Genomic DNA, 15,243 nt, shown 5'->3' with positions numbered 1-15,243 from the left:
GTGACAGGACAAGGAGCAATGGGCTCAAGCTGCAGCAAGGGAAGTTGAGGTTGCATATTAGGAAAAATGTTCTCACAAGGAGGGTGGTGAAGCACTGGAACAGGTTCCTCAGGGAGGTGGTGAACTCTCCATCCTTGGAGGTGTTGCAGACCCGGGTAGACAAAGCCTTGGCTGGGATGATGTAGTTGGGCTGGTCCTGCTTGGAGCAGAGGGTTGGACTAGATGTGACTCCTGAGCGCCCTTCAGCCCTCATTTTCAGTGATTCTGTGATTGTAATGATATCCAGCTGAAAACCAGTATTTGCCTCTCAAGAGTATGTGGCTTCATTTCATTAAACAGATTGCTTAAAATCTAGCTTTTGTTGCAGCATCGCTGGAAAATCTGTGTGTTGCTTTGAGAAATGACTCCTAGAATAGATGCAATAACTCTTAGACGGCTCCAGCATGGCGTAATCTCTTTCGGAGATAGGCAGAACATGTAACATGGATTTTCTAATAACGTATTTAATCCTTAAAGCATGTAAATTGATTAAAAGTGCTTTATGGCTGGAAAAAAAGAGAGAGTGGGAGAGATAAAGGTGCATGCTGGGCATATGTAATTACTTTAAAATGGAATATAATCAGTCGCTTAGTAGCACATGCCTGTGATTTCTGTGGTTGTTAGACTGGCTGCCTTTAAAAAGGGTTCGTTTCCATGGGCAGTGAAGAGTGTGTTAAACACAGGACATTAATGACCAGCTAGAAGGCATTTTAAGATTAGCTCGGAAAGGCTCCGAGGCACTTGTGCATCCCTGTGTCGAAATACCGCATGTCTTTCCAGGCGGGCAGGCTGCCCGAGGACTGTCATTGCCATCTGTGGACAGAGTCATGTTCAGGGCTTGAGGGCATGAGTTTGAAAGAAGTCACCCCTCAGCTGCGCAGCGTACCAAGGAGAGAGGAGCATGGGATTTCAGGCTTTCTCTTTGCTCCGCTGCCTTTGCGACTGCAACACTGATCCTGGAGAGAGCAGTTTGTGATGTACAGGCTCTCGCTGGCACCTGGCCGCAGTATCTGGTCTGTAGTGTAACCCGGCGCCTTGTTCAGAGAACAGGGGTGAAGTGCCGCCCTGCAACACATCTCCCAAAGCGTTCGCCCCCTAACATCACAACACAAATGGGTCAAACCCTTTTTTGGAAAGCTAAATGGAAGTAAGGGTCCAGTAGATTAAAATCCCCAGTCTAGCACTGACTCCTTCTGTGGACTCAGGCAGGTCACTGCCTCAGTCTCTCCAGCTGTGAAATGGGGATACTCCTCCTTTTTTCTTTTAATGGGCATTTAATGGGCTAATTATCCAATACCTCTAAAAGCACATTGAAGGGAGGAAAGATGGCCAGGGGAGAGCATTTATGAGCTCTAGATCCAGTTCCTATCTCTGCCACAGGTTTCTTGAGCAAGTTGTGTAGTGTCAGGTCCAAAGTTTTGAGGGTTTACTGCCAGGCTTAGAGACCTGAAGCAGAGCCTAGGAAGGAAGATGCAAACCTGTGAGCCTAAGAATATGCTACATCCCTTGTGTCTAACCCTGAACTTCACAGAGGCCTCAGTTTCCAGCACTCATTTGCCAGGCCCCTGAAGCCCCCCTTCTGGGCCTGCCCGGAAGGCTCTCGGCATTGGCAGCACCTAGCTAATCCATAGGGAAATCCAGGAGCCAGGCATTCACCTGCTTCACTCCCAGGGTCCCAGGTCACCGAGGTTTCCAGGAGCGTGTCTGGAGCAAGCTCAGAGACCATGCAACACTAAGAGGTGACCGCTGCTTTATTCGAAAGGGTGGCATGCTAGTTTTTTATCCACAGCTCAGCAAATTGCTATTCTGCAGGGTCCAGTAGAGCCTAGCCCAACACTCATGGGTACCATGGGGGAGAGCACGGCAGAAGCTGCATGCCTGCTGTTGTGGAGAGCATAGTTGGCTCCCTTGGGAAGAGAGCCAGGGGTCAATGGCAGGCATGGCATCAACTCCTGGTGGGGCTGACAAGGCAGGCATGTCCCATGGAGGAACAGGGGAATGAGGTGACCTAGGACCCCAAAGGAGCATGAAGCGGTTCTCCAAGATCCTGAACTCGGCTCCATTTGTGCAGTCCTGCAATCAAACTGCTTATTACATGGAGAAAGAGGGTGATGCTGCCTTAGGGACCTGCTTGCGGCCACCTTCCAACCCTTTCCTGGCTGAGTAAGGGCATATCCATCCCATCCAGAGGCCAGAAGGGGAGTAAGGGACTTGCTGGCCAGAACAGAGGTTTGGGTGAAGCGAGATGTCTGGGCTGGGCTAGGTAGGGAGGATCCTGCCGTGAGCAGGGGTTGGACTAGATGAGCAGAGCAATTCCAGCCTGATGACAGCATGGCCTGTGCTGGAGGCTGTGACTTGGATGACTACACAGTCCGGTGGGTGGCGAATTGGCTGGAGGGTCGCACCCAGAAAGTCGAAGTGGATGGGTCGGTTTCGACCTGGAAGGGTGTGGGCAGTGGGGTCCCGCAGGGCTCGGTCCTTGGACCGATACTCTTCAATGTCTTCATCAGCGACTTGGACGAGGGAGTGACGTGTACTCTGTCCAAGTTTGCGGATGACACAAAACTGTAGGGAGAAGTGGACACGCCGGAGGGCAGGGAACAGCTGCAAGCAGACCTGGACAGGTTGGACAAGTGGGCAGAAAACAACAGGATGCAGTTCAACAAGGAGAAATGCAAAGTGCTGCACCTAGGGAGGAAAAATGTCCAGCACACCTACAGCCTAGGGAATGACCTGCTGGGTGGCATGGAAGTGGAGAGGGATCTTGGAGTCCTAGTGGACTCCAAGATGAACATGAGTCGGCAGTGTGACGAAGCCATCAGAAAAGCCAGTGGCACTTTATCGTGCATCAGCAGATGCATGACGAATAGGTCCAAGGAGGTGATACTTCCCCTCTATCGGGCGCTGGTCAGACCGCAGTTGGAGTACTGCGTGCAATTCTGGGCGCCGCACTTCAAGAGGGATGTGGATAACCTGGAGAGGGTCCAGAGAAGGGCCACTCGTATGGTTAAGGGCTTGCAGGCCAAGCCCTATGAGGAGAGACTAGAGAACCTGGACCTCTTCAGCCTCCGCGAGAGAAGGTTGAGAGGCGACCTTGTGGCTGCCTATAAGTTCATCACGGGGGCACAGAAGGGAATTGGTGAGTATTTATTCACCAAGGCACCCCCGGGGGTTACAAGAAACAATGGCCACAAGCTAGCAGAGAGCAGATTTAGACTGGACATTAGGAAGAACTTCTTCACGTTTAGAGTGGCCAAGGTCTGGAACGGGCTCCCAAGGGAGGTGGTGCTCTCCCCTACCCTGGGGGTCTTCAAGAGGAGGGTGGACATGCATCTAGCTGGGGTCATCTAGACCCAGCGCTTTTTCCTGCCTATGCAGGGGGGCGGACTCGATCTATTGAGATCCCTTCCGACCCTAACATCTATGAATCTATGGATCTGTCAGTAGGGACCTGCAGGTGGTGGCATTGTCACAGCCGTGTCCGAGAGCTGCATCTTTTTCTTTTCCTTGTGCCAGCAGAAATGTGTTACAGCCACAAGGGACAGCACAGGACACACAGCTGTGGGGGACCTGTGGCCTTACAACGTGCATTTCATTGACCTGCCTTCCCTAACAGAGGTCCTGAACAAGACATGTGGAGGCATCACACCCCCACCTCCATGCATGGCAGAGAGGGTGTCTCGTCCCCTGGCCAGTTTACTCCACAGGGTCTTTGTGAGATAGGATTAAAACCCAGTGGTCTTGGCTAGAGGCTCTTGCCCTTTTGCTCAGGGTCAGACCGATCATCATACTAGGGACCAGGAAGGATTTCCCCCCTGTTTACATGGTACAGACTTAGGGGGCAGGGTGGTGGGGTGAAAGAGGGGTTTGCCATCCTCTGTAGCTGGGGCACAGCTGCTGCTTGGGATCTCCTGAGAGTCTATTAACAAACTTTTATAGAAGCTGGATGTTGGCTGCCGTGGTCCCCTGCTTTCCCTGGGGCAGGGTCGGGTGTGATGTCTGGGGTTGGATCTTGGATGACTGTTCAGCTCTGCATAGTCTGGACAATGGGTTTGTCTGGGCTGTTTGCATAGGGCTGATCCTGACTCAGGCAGGGGTACGCCGGAGCTCCCTTCCAGCCCCTCAGCTCTAGGATGGTACAAGCTGGGTGGGAAAGGCTCAGGTTGAGCCTCCATGAAACTCTGGTGCTTGGAGGCCTCTGGAGGAACGTCTCCCATCCCTGGGACACCAGCGTCACATGCAAGAACCCCTGCATTTGCAAAGCAGATCTCAAGGGGAAATCTTCATTTAAACAAATTTAAAAAGTACAAGCAGTCTTTGACTTACAACGTTTCGAGTTGCAACGTTTTGTGCTTACAACGTTTATAAATTGACGACCTGTTTCAACTTTCTGACGTCGGTTTTGACTTCACAACTCTTGATCCGATGCAATGCCACGCCAGCAAACAAGTTCGCTACATCGCCCATGTCCCTGGAGAACATCTGTCCAGACTTGCTTGGACACTTTCTTTAAGAAAGCAGACAGGATTGCAGAAAAACCTGCAGCCAGGACTCCTGAGAAGACTGCAGCCAAGAGCCCTTCAAAAAGTTCAGCAAAGTCACCTCAAAGAAGCCCTTCCAAATCAATATGATTGCTATTTACAATATAAATGCATTAATGTAGCTATATTACTCATCTATAATTGATTGAGTACAAAATTCTGGGTTATTTTTGGTGAAAATAGGGTATCAGGCCTTGGTTCAGGAACCAATCGCCATTTATAACATCCTATGGGAAAAATGGTTCTGAGTTACAACGTTTTGACTTGAGACACAGTTTTCAGGAACTAATTATGTCGTAAGTCCAAGGACTGCCTGTATCATCCTTAGTACCCGGAGTCCTTGCTGGCCCGAGCTCCAAGCTGAAATGGGCCGTGTCGCAGGAGAATGTCATGCCCCCATCCCAGCTGCTGTCTCCAGACTGAACTTGACTCAGGGAAGATTCAGGTTGGAAGGGACCTCAGGGGGTCACATCTAGTCCAACCCCTGCTCCAACCAGGACCAGCCCCAACTCCATCATCCCAGACAAGGCTTTGTCTACCTGGGGCTTCAAAACCTCCAAAGACGGAGACTGCACCACATCTGTGGGGAGCCTGTCCCAGTGCTTCACCGCCCTCCTCGTGAGAGGGTTTTTCATAATATCCAACCTCAACTTCCCTTGCTGCAGCTTGTGCCCATTGCTCCTTGTCCTGTCATCTGCCCCCACTGAGAACAGTCCAGCTCCATCCTCTGCACCCCCTGTCCCTGCAGGGAGGTGAAGGCTGCTATTCAATACCCCTCGGTCTTCTCTTCTGCAGATTAAATCAGCCCATTTCCCTCAGCCTCTCCTCACCAGTCCTGTCTCCCAGTCCCACAACCATTTTTGTTGCCCTCCACTGGACTCTTTCCAACTTGTCCATCTCCTTTCTGCAGTGTGGGGCCCACAGCTGGACACAGGACTCCAGATGTGGCCTCCACAGTGCTGAATAGAGGGAAGAATCACTGCCCTGGATCTGCTGGCACTGCTCCTACTAATGCAGCCCAGGATGCCATTAGCCGCCTTTGCAACAAGGACACGCTGGCCTGTCTCTGAGACATGCCTAGGCAGACCCAAGGAAATGCTTCAGACCAGAGACAAATGACAGGAAAAGCCCTGTTAGACTCTCTGGTACATCTGCCTGGAGGCAGAAGGATTGCTCTGCCAGGCATCATTTGCAAGAGCTTTACCGGAGCGCTGGGGTGTGCAGGGCACAGGGTGCAGCAAGGACCCGAGTGCTCTTCTTCAGTGACACTGGTTCTGCACAAATCTGAGGTCATTCAGTGGCAGGACCCCAGTGCAGAAATGAGAAAGGGACCCATTGCAGCCCCTCTGCTGCTGCTCTAGCACACAAGAAAGAAACTGGGCAGGCACCCCAAGCTCGGAGCCAGCTGAATGGCGCTGCTTGTGACATGCACACATTTCAAGCCGATTCATGCCACCTTTACAGAAAAAAAAGCACCTGTAGCTTTCCCCATCTCAGAAGCGATGCCATTCCACACGCCTTTCTCCGCTGGGCCTCCAGGCGTGAAGGGAGCTGAAATGTCTCCTAATTAGATCCTTGTTGCGGGTAGTACAAAAACATGAAACCAGAAACAAATTACAGATTCCCCAAAATGTCTTAATCTGGGAGAATAAAACCATCCGCCTCTATTTTTCCCCCTCCTCTCCCTGGTGAATAATAAAACAATTAGACGTGCCTCTTTTGGCAAAAGGCCCTTCCAAATGGGGCACCTTGCTCATTTTCCCCTTGTCTTCTTCCAATCGCCCTAACTCTAGAAGCTGCAGCCAGTTCCCCTGAGCAGGAAAAAGGGGAGATGAAAAGGGGAAGATGAGTACCGTGTTTCTTTTTGCAAGATGACCAGCGGCGAGCTCACAATTCAGGGGGGAAACAAATCCCCAGCGAGCATCCTCCGATGCTTTTACAGATAGTGAACCCAGGCGACCCGTCAAAGCCTCATAGCTATGGGCAGAGAAGGGTGCTGGGGAGGGGTGCGAGTTATAACGGCATGAATCTGTGGATCCCTGATGTAAGCCGAGCCGATGACGCCGCGGAGCCAGGGAAAGCAGGGCTGCAGCTGTCTAAACATGACCCCTTCAGTGCCTCCTAGATATTTTGGTGCCAGCCACCCTGGGAATCAGCTCTTTGTTTCCGCAGGCTGCAGGTTCTGCTCTGCCTCTCGGGTTTCACCCCCAGCTCGACACCAGGATGATTTCAGAGCTTCTGGGCTCTGGGGCCTTTAATCCACTCACTTCCGCAAGGAGCACAATTCAATTACTCTTCCCAAACAGATGTCCCCTGCCAGAGCCCTCATTAAACTGCTGCTGCTCCTGACGAGGGCTTGGCTTTTATCTCAGCTTCTCTTTGAAGGCTGCCCTGGTGACAGGGCAGGCACGACTCATTGCTGCTGGTCCAACAAAGGGAGAGACAAGGGCTAAGGGCGCGTCTACACGTGATGCTTTAATGCGCATTAGCCTAAGTTCATTCACATTAAGGGCATACATCTACATGTGCGCACATTTAATGCGCATTAAAAATGGTGAATTTAGGCTATTCACACCTAAATCTGATACCTGCAAATGCAGGTACCAAATTTAAGCATGAATAATTAAAGCGCATTAACAAATGTGTAGATGCATTAAAGCGCATGAACATCGTGTGTGTCAACTGACTTGAGACTAACTTTAGTCCCAAGTCAATCCACACGCAATGTTAATGTGTTTTAACACCTGCACATGTAGACACCTGCCTAAACCCGCTTAATGTGCATTAAGCTAATGCACATTAAATTAAGGCTCATTTAAATGCACATGTAGACATGCCCTAGGTGTTTGAGCCTGGGGTGAGGCATGATTGTCAGCTCAGCTCAGCTTGAGGCTCATTAGGAGGCTGGGAAGCTACACGGGGGTTGGCATGGGGCTCTCCCAGGCATGGGTTTCGGCAAAGATCCTTGCGATGGGCACTGATCCCCTGGTACACTCTGCCCAGGGTTGTCATAGCAGAAGTCTCTGTGTGCTCGGCTCTTTTGCTCTGTGTTTAACCCCTCCTGGTTTAGGCTCTCTGGCCTGTGTATAGTAGTAGGGCCCTGGCTCAGCTCGCTGCCTGGCCACAATGTGAATTGAAGGCTTAGCTTCCTGCACCATGCAGAGCTTCTAGGGAGGAGGAAGTGCTTCTTGCTTCAGGGAATCTGTGAAATGGGCACAGCCCCTCAGAATTTAGCAGCCCAGGAGGGTGGGGTGCGTTAAGGGGATTCTTCCATTGAGCCCATGGTCTTCCATGGCAGAGGGTCCAGCAGGTCACCAGCCACTGCCTCTTGCTCCTTGTCACCACCTGCTCCACCACGTTAAAGTATAAGGATACTCCAGAGACTTCCCCACTGTTACTTTCCCAGGTGCATAATTAGTGCAATGGCTCCAGATTTGTCTTTAATTAGAGGACATCCTTGGGACAGGGCAGGGATGTGGAGATGAGAAATGCCAAGGTCACTCTGTCCTTTCTTGTGACCTTGATTCCAGCCTACGCCACAGCAGGGCACCGGGGCCCTTCTGCCTTCATGCCCGGGACAGCTAGGGGCAGTTCAACCCTTGTCGTATCTTAGAGCTGCCTCAGGGTTGCTCTGCCATCTTGCAGTAGCTGACAAGGGGTCACTAGGCTACCCCCCGCCCCCTCACTCCCCAGCTGGCCCTGTGTGCTGGGAGAGTGAACACGGAGGCATCTGTGCCCAGCCAGAGATTCCCCCATGCCAGGGCTGGCCAGATGGGGCAGCTTTAAGTCTAGGATGCAAAGGGAGACTGGGCTCAGCCCTGCCTCTAGCAGTCCCCTGCATTTGGGCAATTGCAACTGCTCCCAGAGACCTTCTGCTTCTCCAGGGATTTTGCTGGGAGTATTGCAGCGGCCCCTTGCAAAGCCCTTCCAGGGGTAGGTGCTTGATAAGACACTCCTGGCACACAGGCAGAGCTCTCTGGGGCCCTTGCCTTCCAGCAACCGGTCGGTCCTTTCCAACCCCTTTAGGCAGGCTAAACACAGACCTCACAGGACAAGTGAAACAAGGGCTCCAGCCTTCAGCAATCCCATGTGAGAGTACCCTAAACCTCTCTAGAACTGGACGACTGGTAACCAGGCATGTCTTTCACCTCTAGCATGGCAAGAGGCTTAAAGGTGGGTATTCCAGCACAAGCCTGGGAGCCTGTGCTGGCCCTTGCCCCTGCCCACCTCCCTTCAGGAAGCTTTGAGCAGTTCAGAATGGCCAGTAATGAGAGCTGAGCCCTTCTGGTCTCCCCAGTTTAAACCAGTTTCTCCCACAGAGCTGCCCTGAATCAGAAGGGGCTCCCATCTGGGCAGCTGCCCCACGTACTCCAAGCTCTGCTCTGCGAGGGGCCAAGCCTTGGACTGGGTGTCCTTGAACTTCAGCCACCTTGAAAGGGGTCAGCTGCGGTTTCCACCATCGACGTTGTCTAACGGGCTTAGAACAGCTGATGCCTGATAAACATGTCATTAGATCCAGCGTGTCCTTCCGGCTTGGCTCTTCTGCACCAGGCATTTGACTGAAACCAGAGCTTTATTTATCGCAGCTCCACCTGCTAATGCCCTGCTCTTTGGCTCTGCAGAGCGCGCAGCATCGGGAGTTTTATGGAGACCAGCTGATGCCCCTTAGAAAAGACTTTGCAAGGTCCTATTGGAAAACAATGAAGCCCAAAATATCATCTCCTCTGCCTGCACCACAAGCAGAGCTGGGCTTGGCAGGGCTATTTCAGAGGGAACCAGCTGTCACGGCAGATTGATGGCAGAACGCAGCAGGAGATGAAGGGACTGGATGGAAACAAAGGGTCAGGCCCTGGCTGTAGCTACGGCGCAACATATAGGCAGAGGCAGGCTGCAGTCCTTAGCATTGGCCTTTTCATTACGAACGAGGGTCCCAATGCAGTCAGGGCTGCAGCGTGTTAGGTGCTGCATGGGCACGTTGCACGGGAGAGCCTGAGTGGAAGCAGACAAGATGGGCAACAGCAGCGAGAAAGGGTGCGACTTACTCCAGGTCCCACAAAAAGGTCAGTGACGGAGCTGGGGGCAGAACCCAGGAGTCCTGAGCACCCCATCCACTAGGTCACACTGCCCTCCCTTTTCCCTACCCTCCCGAATCAATAGGGCGCTTCTGGATTTACACCAGCTTCTCCATGGACAGCCGACGAGGAGGGCAGCTCCCAGGGCTCCATGCTCAGCTCCCCCATTCTTGGCAGCACGTCTTCTCCACGCCCAGCACATGGGCTGGCTCTTGCTTGCAGTAACCAGCAGCCCGGCAATATCTCAGCATGGGACCCCGGGAGAAGACACAAGCATAAGCACGTAAGAAGTGCCGCACTAGGCCAGACCATCTCCCCCAGTAGCCTGCCTGTGACGGTGGCAGGAATAGAGGCGATGGAGGAAGAGCGCTGAATTGGATCTCTCTTGAGTGATCTATTCAATCCAATTTAGAGATGCCAGAGGAAACATCTCCAACCAGTCTGTTCAACAGCTATTAATAGCTATATCAGCCATGAATGCATCCGGTCCCTTGCTGAACCTGGCTGTGCTCTCTGTCTGCACCACCTCCTGTGGCAGCGAATGCCACAAGTCAACTACACGTTGCCTAAAAAGGTACTTTCTCTTCCTAGATTTAAACCTGTCACCTCCTCATTTCAGAGATGCCCCCTTGTCATCTCTTCCAGGACCTGGTGAACAACAGGTCTCCGGTCACTTGGTCCACACCCTTCATGACTGTATAGACCTCTATCCTTGCCCCTCTCAGCCTTTGCTTTTCCAAACTGAAGAGTCCCAGCCTTTTCAGTCTCCCCTGCTCTAGCAACTGCTGCAGGCCCTGGATCATTTGTCTAATTTTACTGCATCCTTTTGGAGAGGGGAGCACCAGAGCTGCACACAGGCTTCGAGACGTGCACACCATGGCTTTGTAGAATAGCAGGATGATGTTCTTTGGTTTGTTTTCAATTTCCTTCTTTATGATACCCAACATTTTATGCAGCCTTGGAGAGGAAAAGCTGCCTGTGTAGTAACAGCTGAGCCCCAGGCTCTCCCCGAGCCATGGCCAACAGCCTGCACCAGTCCGGGTTCAACCCAGCTGGCAGTGCTGTGTTCTGCAGGTTCGGTTCCTGCCCGCTCTCTCCTTCTGTGCCTGCTGCAACCTGCACGCAGAGCTGGGGAGGTGGAGCTCAGGAACAAGGCTTAAAACTTTCCTGCTCGGGTAATTGAATTAAGCTTCTTAATAAAGCCAGTTGTTATTTCCTTAATTCCCTCCAGACGCGCTAATGCTATTACCCCAAACACAATACCATTTAAAGAGCTCGTTATTGATTGCTTTGCAAAGCAAGCTCTCCATTTATCAAGGAAGTGTAGACTCCCAGCCTCGCAGACATACAGCGCCAGTGCGGAGCCAAGAGCATGAAAGAGGCTGGCAAGAAACGATTGCAAAGCTTGGGAAGCTGAACATGTCATGGAAAAGGCTCCCAGTGGGCATACCCCCACTCCCACCAGAGCCCTGGACCCTGACTATGTCCTGCCTCCTCGCCCCACTCAGGAGTGTGGTGCAGTCACCGCAGCCACTACCTCCTGCTTCCTGCATGTCAGGTCCAGGAAATGAGGCTATGTCACTGCCTCAGTTAGCCAGCACACCTGAGACAGCCAGGGTTAAGGCACCATGGCAGGGGGTCGGACTTGATGATCTGCTCAGGTCCCTTCCGACCTACCAACTATGAAACTATGAAACTATCTTCTATCCCACTGCAACTCCACCGGTACTAAGCTCCAAGTGTGCACAATGCTTATCCCAGTGCCAATGATCCGTGCTGGTGTGAGCTGCAGGCATGCTGCCAATACTGCACCATGCAGCTGCATGCACATGGCTACAAGCCCCAGGCAGACAAGATCTAGGTCCATGCTCAGGTCAGCGGGATGGCCTGGGCGGGGGGACACAGCTATTTTGCCTCTTATTTCACCCTACACTAAATAGACTCCATCGTAAGTAGCAGATGCATGACCAGATGCAAGTGTGCCCTTGGTGCCAAGAAGGCTAATGGCATCCTGGGCTGCATTGGCAGGAGCGTTGCCAGCAGATCGAGGGCAGCGATTCTTCCCTCTATTCAGCACTGGGGAGGCCACATCTGGAGTCCTGTATCCAGCTGTGGACCCCCCACTACAGAAAGGATGTGGACAAGTTGGAGAGAGTCCAGCGGAGGGCAACAAAAATGGTTGTGGGGCTGGGGCACGTGACTGGTGAGGAGAGGCTGAGGGAACTGGGCTGATTGAGTCTGGAGAAGAGAAAACCGAGGGGGATTGAATAGCAGCCTTCACCTCCCTGTAGGGGGGCTGCAAAGAGGATGGAGCTGGGCTGCTCTCAGTGGGGGCAGATGACAGGACAAGGAGCGATGGGCTCCAGCTGCAGCAAGGGAAGTTGAGGTTGGATATTAGGAATTTTTTTCTCACTAGGAGGGTGGTAAAGCACTGGAACAGATTACCTGGAGAGGTGGTGGAGTCTCCATCCTTGGAGGATTTTAACATCCAGGTAGACAAATACTAGGCTGGGATGATGCAGTTGGGGCTGGTCCTGCTTGGAGCAAGGGTTGGACTAGATGTGACCTCCTGAGCTCCCTGCAACCCTCATTTTCTAGGATTCTCCATAGTTCCCCCCATGTCCAGCCAGGAAGGCGATTCCAGTCCCCATTATCCTGGCATGGGGGTCAGCCAGCAGAAAGCCTGCCATCTGTGCAGCTGCTTGTTCATCTCCAGATCCGCCCGAGCTCTGACAGAGCAAACCCAAGACTTCAGAGTCAGAGACATTTTTAAAAATCTTCTTTCATCATCTCGACGGCAGGAATCAATTTCTTGCCTTGTCTGAGAGCTGCTCAGCTGCACAGAGCAAGCCTAACATTTAGGGGGAAAGCCAATTAGAGTTACTCACCACCTGACAGATGGGCTCCAGCGTTCAAGGGGACCGGGAGAGGTGGAGAAACCTAGGAATGTATTGCTCGATGTGGAATTGCATTGTAGGAATGGAAGCTGCATGACTACAAACCAGCCTTAAACTGGTCTAATGTCTGCAAAGGAGTTTGCACTGCTTTATCAGACTGGATATAGCAACTGATTTTAGCTAAAACAATGCAAGTTGTGCCTTGTCAAAGCTTCAGCCCTCGGTGAAAGGGCAGGATGGAGCTGACTCTAACAAAGGGGGTTTTTCTCTCATCCATCTCCCAAAGATTTGTGCTAAATTAATATAGATTGGGAGGGTGGGGAGAAATCTTAAAAAGTTTCTGAATGAGTGTCATCCTTCAAAAAGGCTCTTTGAAAAAAGTCCAGGGCAGGACAGCAAACCTGGTCAGGGGCATGGGAGGAACAACTGATGAGAAAAGGCTGCAAGAGCTAAGGCTATTTAGTCTGGAGAACAGAAGACTCAGAGAGATTTGATAACGGTCTTCAACTTACTGAAAGGTGATTATAGAGAGGATGGAGTGGGCTTTTCCCTGTGGCTGCAGGGGACAGGACTAGGAGCAATGGACTCAAGCTGCAGCAGGGAAACTTGAGGCTGGAGATGAGGGACTTTCTGACTCTGAAGGTGTTCAGGCATGGGAACAGGCTGCCCGCAGATGTGGTGATATCTGTATCCCTGCATGTCTTCAAGAGCTAACTGAACAGACACTTTGCTGGGATGATGCAGTCAGGGGTGGTCCTGCCTTGCGCAGGGGGCTGGACTAAATGAGTCGGTGAGGTCCCTTCTAGCCCTACTTTCCTATGATCCTATGCCCCCCTCTCAGTTAATTGTGTATCATTTTCTCAATATGTGTGATGCAACCACAACCAGCTAATCCACACTTCCCAAGTCTTCCAGCAAAACCAGAAAAAGACCTGAATTGCTAAAGCAACAGACAGAAAATTAAGATCTTTCTGGCTTCCCAGGGGAGAAGGAACACCAAAGCACAGAGGCAATGTCAGGAACCAGAGGGTCGGACTTGATGATCTGTTCAGGTCCCTTCTGACCCCAGAAACTATGAAACCAAAGCAATTTGCAGTCCCTTTAAGGTTCCCAGATGAATTCCCAGCCCCCACCATCCTAGACAGACAAAGAGATGTTGTTTCTCAGTCCATATTGCTCTTTTCTGAATGCACACACAGTCAGAGCCCATACAAGACCACCCATGACCACCGGCAGGACTACCCCCATCAGTCCTGGTTAGCAAACCCACTAGAACCAGATCCTTTTTCTTGTGCCCTTCTATTCCCTGGGAAATAAGCTCAATGTCTACCACCCCCAGGGCCCAAAGAGCCCCTCGCTCTTTTTTCTCGCCCTTCTTGACAATTTCCTAAACTCACCGACAGTTTGCCAGGCTGCCACCTCCTTTTCCTTGGCATTGTCACAGGCGATTAGATGTGGGTGCTTGCCTCCCGGTGGGATGCCCCTGCCCACATGTGACAGGCAGCAGCAAGGAGAGGATTTTTCAGGCAAGATCTGTTTCATTTTTTGATGGGCTGAGCAACAGGCCCTGCTAATTGCTATTATCATTATTAGCAGGCATGTTCTGCAATTGCTCAAGAGCTGCGCTCCTAGATCGGGGTTCACTGAGGGACTGGTTATACAAAAGAGATAGGGATATCTCTGTGCATTGAATCATAGGCAGGGTCTAGTCCAGCCCGCTGCTCAAGGCAGGACCCGGCTATCTGAGCCAGCCCAGCCAAGTGTCTGTCCAACCTCCAAGCTCCAAACCCTTCCAGTCAGGGACCTCCTAGGTCATCTGTTGCAGTGCTGAACCCCCCCAAAAAGTCTCCCTAGTGAGCAACCAAAGTTCCCCTTGTTGCAATACCAGGCCCTCACTGTTCAGCCTGGTCAACCCAGAGAACAATATATCACCCTCCTCTATAACAAGCTTTATGCATTTGAGCCACAATTTGCTCAAAAATGCAGTATCAGGGAAGCCCAAACTCTTCCTTGCCAACGATGCACTGATGCAAAAATGTAGTGCCAGGGAAGCCAGGGCAAATTTGAGGACTGGTTTCATGCAGGGTTATCTCTGTGATTAGCTCTCGAGGTCTCTTGCAGTAACAGTTTTTCCAACTATTTAGTTAGTCTAATAAAAGATATCACATTTACCCAAAAGACCCTTGTCTGCTCTTGCATTCTCTCCAGTCCAAGAAGCATTTTTGCTCTTCTCTTGGGCAACCTCGCTATTTCCAACCTCCTGTTGAAGCAGAAACCGGGAATAGCACCCAGCTGAGGAGAAGGAGAAATGGGAAATGGACTCTGAGATTTGCATTTTGCAAAGCCAAACAGCTAAAATGGAGCTGAGGGAGAGAAGAGGTAATAATCTTGTTCCTTAGCCCGTGGCTGAAATTCTTGTAGAAAGCATCTTTAACTGCACCAGCTGCACGGTTGATGGAGATAAGCTTCTGGATATCCCAGTAGCCTTCCTCCGGCCTCTGAGGCAGAAGCAGACATAGCTGAGCTAAGAGGCAGCTGGAGCAAATATTGTTAAGTCAGGTTGGTATCATCTGTCATGCTCCTTAATGCTAAAATCGCCGCCCGTTTCTGCTCCGGCAACAGCAGCGAGGTAGCCAACAGCGCTGAGGGTCCTGGGGAACGCTTCCCATGAGAAGCTGCTGGTTTCCGGGCCTT

General features: G+C 51.6%; 1 protein-coding gene across 1 annotated transcript in view; it reads right to left on the bottom strand.

Annotated features, from left to right (window-relative positions):
• Positions 1 to 14,067, bottom strand: part of CIB4 (calcium and integrin binding family member 4) — a 70,527-nt gene extending 56,460 nt beyond the window's left edge. Inside the window, exon 1 of the mRNA XM_019488937.2 lies at positions 13,947 to 14,067. Coding sequence (XP_019344482.1) covers positions 13,947 to 13,985 — 39 coding nt within the window. The 5' untranslated portion in view covers positions 13,986 to 14,067. The remainder of the gene's footprint in view (positions 1 to 13,946) is intronic.
• Positions 14,068 to 15,243: the final 1,176 nt, after the last annotated feature.

Source organism: Alligator mississippiensis, chromosome 1, assembly GCF_030867095.1.
Source record: "Alligator mississippiensis isolate rAllMis1 chromosome 1, rAllMis1, whole genome shotgun sequence".
Classification (NCBI taxonomy): domain Eukaryota; kingdom Metazoa; phylum Chordata; order Crocodylia; family Alligatoridae; genus Alligator; species Alligator mississippiensis.
The sequence above is the reverse complement of the archived record's forward strand: the minus strand, read 5'-3'. Positions and strand labels throughout refer to the sequence as shown.